This window comes from Pinus tabuliformis, chromosome 8 (genome assembly GCF_031772625.1).
Source record: "Pinus tabuliformis cultivar Carrire ecotype Pingquan chromosome 8, CPIR1, whole genome shotgun sequence".
NCBI classification, from domain to species: domain Eukaryota; kingdom Viridiplantae; phylum Streptophyta; class Pinopsida; order Pinales; family Pinaceae; genus Pinus; species Pinus tabuliformis.
The window spans coordinates 1,362,204,637-1,362,207,782 of record NC_142294.1 but is presented as its reverse complement, the minus strand read 5'-3'; the positions used below and the strand labels follow the sequence as shown (position 1 = coordinate 1,362,207,782).

The following is a 3,146-nucleotide window of genomic DNA, read 5'->3' as shown; positions in this document are numbered from 1 at the left end:
ATGAAATATTTTGAATGATAAACTTAATAAAAGTTAACCATACAATATGCGAAGCAAATTCATTTATTTAATGAATGATATGTATTCATTTCTCAAATCATAAGCATAAGCGAAGCAAATTCATTTATTTAATGAATGATATGTATTCATTTCTCAAATCATAAGCATATATTTTACAAAACGGAAATTTTTAAAAACAACATACAAAGATTTTTTGAAGCTGAAATTTCATGTGAGGATGTGCTGATTTTCCCACATTATGCTTTCCCACCACTCTTTCTCACATTTCAATTCCAGCTTTTCCAGCTTTTCCATTCCAATGGGCAACCTTTGCAAACTTGGACACTGACTTATCTGGAGGACATGGAGGTGTGGTAGCGTTCTTTCATCCCATACGCCTCTGCTTGATGGTCCACCCACACTCTCTAAGTTTTTTAGATTTTTGAGAACCAATTTTTCTAACCTTAGGTATCCACTTGGAACCCGACTCCCGATCCCCAGTTCAGTCAAATCATCACAGTCCTCCAATTTCAAATACTTTAAATTTGGCGACCACTCCAATGCAGACAGCTCCCTTATGTTGTAGCACCGTCTCAATTTTACCACTTCAAGATGTTCGAACTTACAATTTGGCAAACTTAGCATTCCATGTCCGTCTAGGACAAAAGTCTGTAGCTTCTTCATGTTCTGCATGCCATCGGGGAATTTCCTTTTCTGAGTCCACATACTGTGGTGCAACACTAAGTGCCTCATCTCCGACCAGGTTCCCATTATGCCATCTTTAAGGGTATTGCCTAAACGTGCTTCCAACTCCGTCAGGTTTTGAAGACCCGTCCAACTCCAACAACCTTCAAGTGCTTCACTAAAAGAAGGTACAAAGAGTCTGCTCAGGGAAGTAAGTTCAGTGATCTCAGGCGGAATCATCCTCAAAGAATAACATCCATATAAATTAAGATGCTTGAGATTTTTGAGCTGTCCAATCTGAGATGGCAATGATTTTAGTTCTTCACACCGTGAAAGATCCAAAAATTGAAGTTCAGACAGATGGCATACCTCTTCACCTAAATATCGGATGGGGAGGCGACTTAACGACAGAAACTGAAGCAGTCTTAGTTGCCCCATTGATGTTGGGACTGAAGTTATTTCCGTGCAGCCCGACAGGTTGAGAACCCTCAGAGAGGTCAGCCTGCTCAGTAGAAGTTCTATGGGAGACAATTCCAAATGTCTATTGCCTTGTAAGATGAGAGTTGTGAGATTTGGGCATCTCAAGTCAGTGGGCAGAGCCCCACTAAAATTATCTGGAAATGATATCCTTCTGCACTTCGCATAGTCAGCCTCTGGCAAATTTGGCGGATTTTGGCCTCTCATGCACAAACAGTTCTCCTCTTTCTGGGCTATATACATTGCCATTTCACGAATAGCATCCTTAACTCCTATGCTCGGAAAAATATCGTGACATTTCTCTCTCCTATATCCAATTTTTCCCCTAAGCACATTCGTTCCAGACTGTTTAACAATGTGGAACAGGGAACGATGTAGAAGGAGTTTTACATAGCTGCGGCCAATAGCCATGTCCATTGAATATGCTCCCTGTTTGCTATTGATGAGACCTTCCCCAATCCACATTTCCACTAATTTGCGGGAATCGATCTCCTGACCTTGCTCATAGAAAGCACAGTATAAAAAGCAATTCTTTACAATTGAATTAGGCAAACTATCATAACTCCATCGTAGCAATCTATAGAGCTCTGCATCAAGGTGAGGATAAGTAGGTGGAAAAGATGGATCTACCTTTTTCACTGAAGATAAACAATTAGCCCATTCTTCTGCACTGCCTTGCCCAACCATTGATGCTGCCACTACATTGATGGCCAAAGGACGACCTTTGCACTCGTCAGCAATTATCCTGGCACGCTCTTCTATATCCATAGAAACTGGGACATCTTTGAAAGCCACTCTCCGAAAGAGCATCCAGGCTTCATCTCCAGAGAGGGGCTGACCATCTACAAACACAGAGGCAGCTACTCGCTCTTTACGCAACAACGGTTTTGATGAAAGAAACTGCAGAGAAGTGATCAACATTGGCAATTCGGTTTGCATAACATTATAGAGCCCATCAAAAAATGCATTCCATCCTCTTCTTTGTTGGGACTGTCTCCTGGGGTTGTTCACGAGCCAGTCAAGACAGCGTTGGCGCCGTCCCGAGCGATCGAGTAGGCTTTTGGCCTCTGCGAGAGAATTTAGCAGCAATTGCAGCCAAATCTTCACAGTCTCTGGGGGCGCAATATCTTGGAGGGCGGCAATATCTTGTACAATGATCTCGAGAGGCCTCAAGTCAAATTGCAGAATGTGATGGGTATCCTCCTTCTTGATAACATCGGCTATCAACTGCACCAGTGGGTGGATAATCTCGTTGCCTCTTACCCTGGTGACGACTGCCATGACTTTCTTGTTACTGTTGGAAAGAAAAGGAATGAGAGTATTATCTGCGGCGAGTTATGCAGGGCAGATGAAGAGGAGCTGTGATGGAGAGCAAGGGAGGTGGATTGGGCACTTATGGAGCATTAATATAGGTTTAAGGCGATTATGCGATTGGAAATGGCGGAAGCAAACTTGGAGATGAAGTTTATTCGAAACTTGGAGAAAGTTTACTGGAATCCGAGAGTTTGAAGTAAAAGATAAAGGGAGAATAAGCGCTTGCTTTTAGTTGTGGCGAAGAGGGGCCAGTGCCTGTTGCCTGTCGTATTGAGAATAAAGAGGCTCCCTACCCACATTCAAATGGCAGGATCGAACGTTCAATAAAGTGACGAGACAGTGTTGATCGTATTGAGAATAAAGTGGCTTCCCACATTCAAATGGGAGGATCGAACGTTCAGGAAAAATAAAAATATTAACAAATTAACTAATAAAAATTAATACAATTAAAGAATTACTATTTTATATTGAATTACACGTAACTGTTGTGGGATAATTTAATTGGTTTGGTTTATTTCAGAGTTAGAGTGATAATATTATTGCAGAGTGATAAGGATGGGAAATTTCTTAACTGCAGATTTTTATAGTAAATAAGTGTATTATGGAATATTGTTTAGTATTTTTTTTTATGTAAATGAGAATAATCACATTATATAAAAAAATTAGTCACT

At 40.9% G+C, this 3,146-nt stretch overlaps 1 protein-coding gene across 1 annotated transcript; it reads right to left on the bottom strand.

The window, feature by feature from the left end:
- Positions 1–228: 228 nt before the first annotated feature.
- On the bottom strand, positions 229–2,442 carry LOC149240551 (putative disease resistance protein At1g61300). Its single transcript, XM_089370211.1, has one exon. It carries the CDS (start codon positions 2,440–2,442, stop codon positions 229–231), a length of 2,214 nt encoding a protein of 737 aa, XP_089226337.1.
- Positions 2,443–3,146: the final 704 nt, after the last annotated feature.

Coding starts and splice junctions, on each gene's coding strand:
- LOC149240551 (XM_089370211.1), bottom strand. CDS start 2,442: ATGGCAGTCGTCACCAGGGTAAGAGGCAACGAGATTATCCACCCACTG.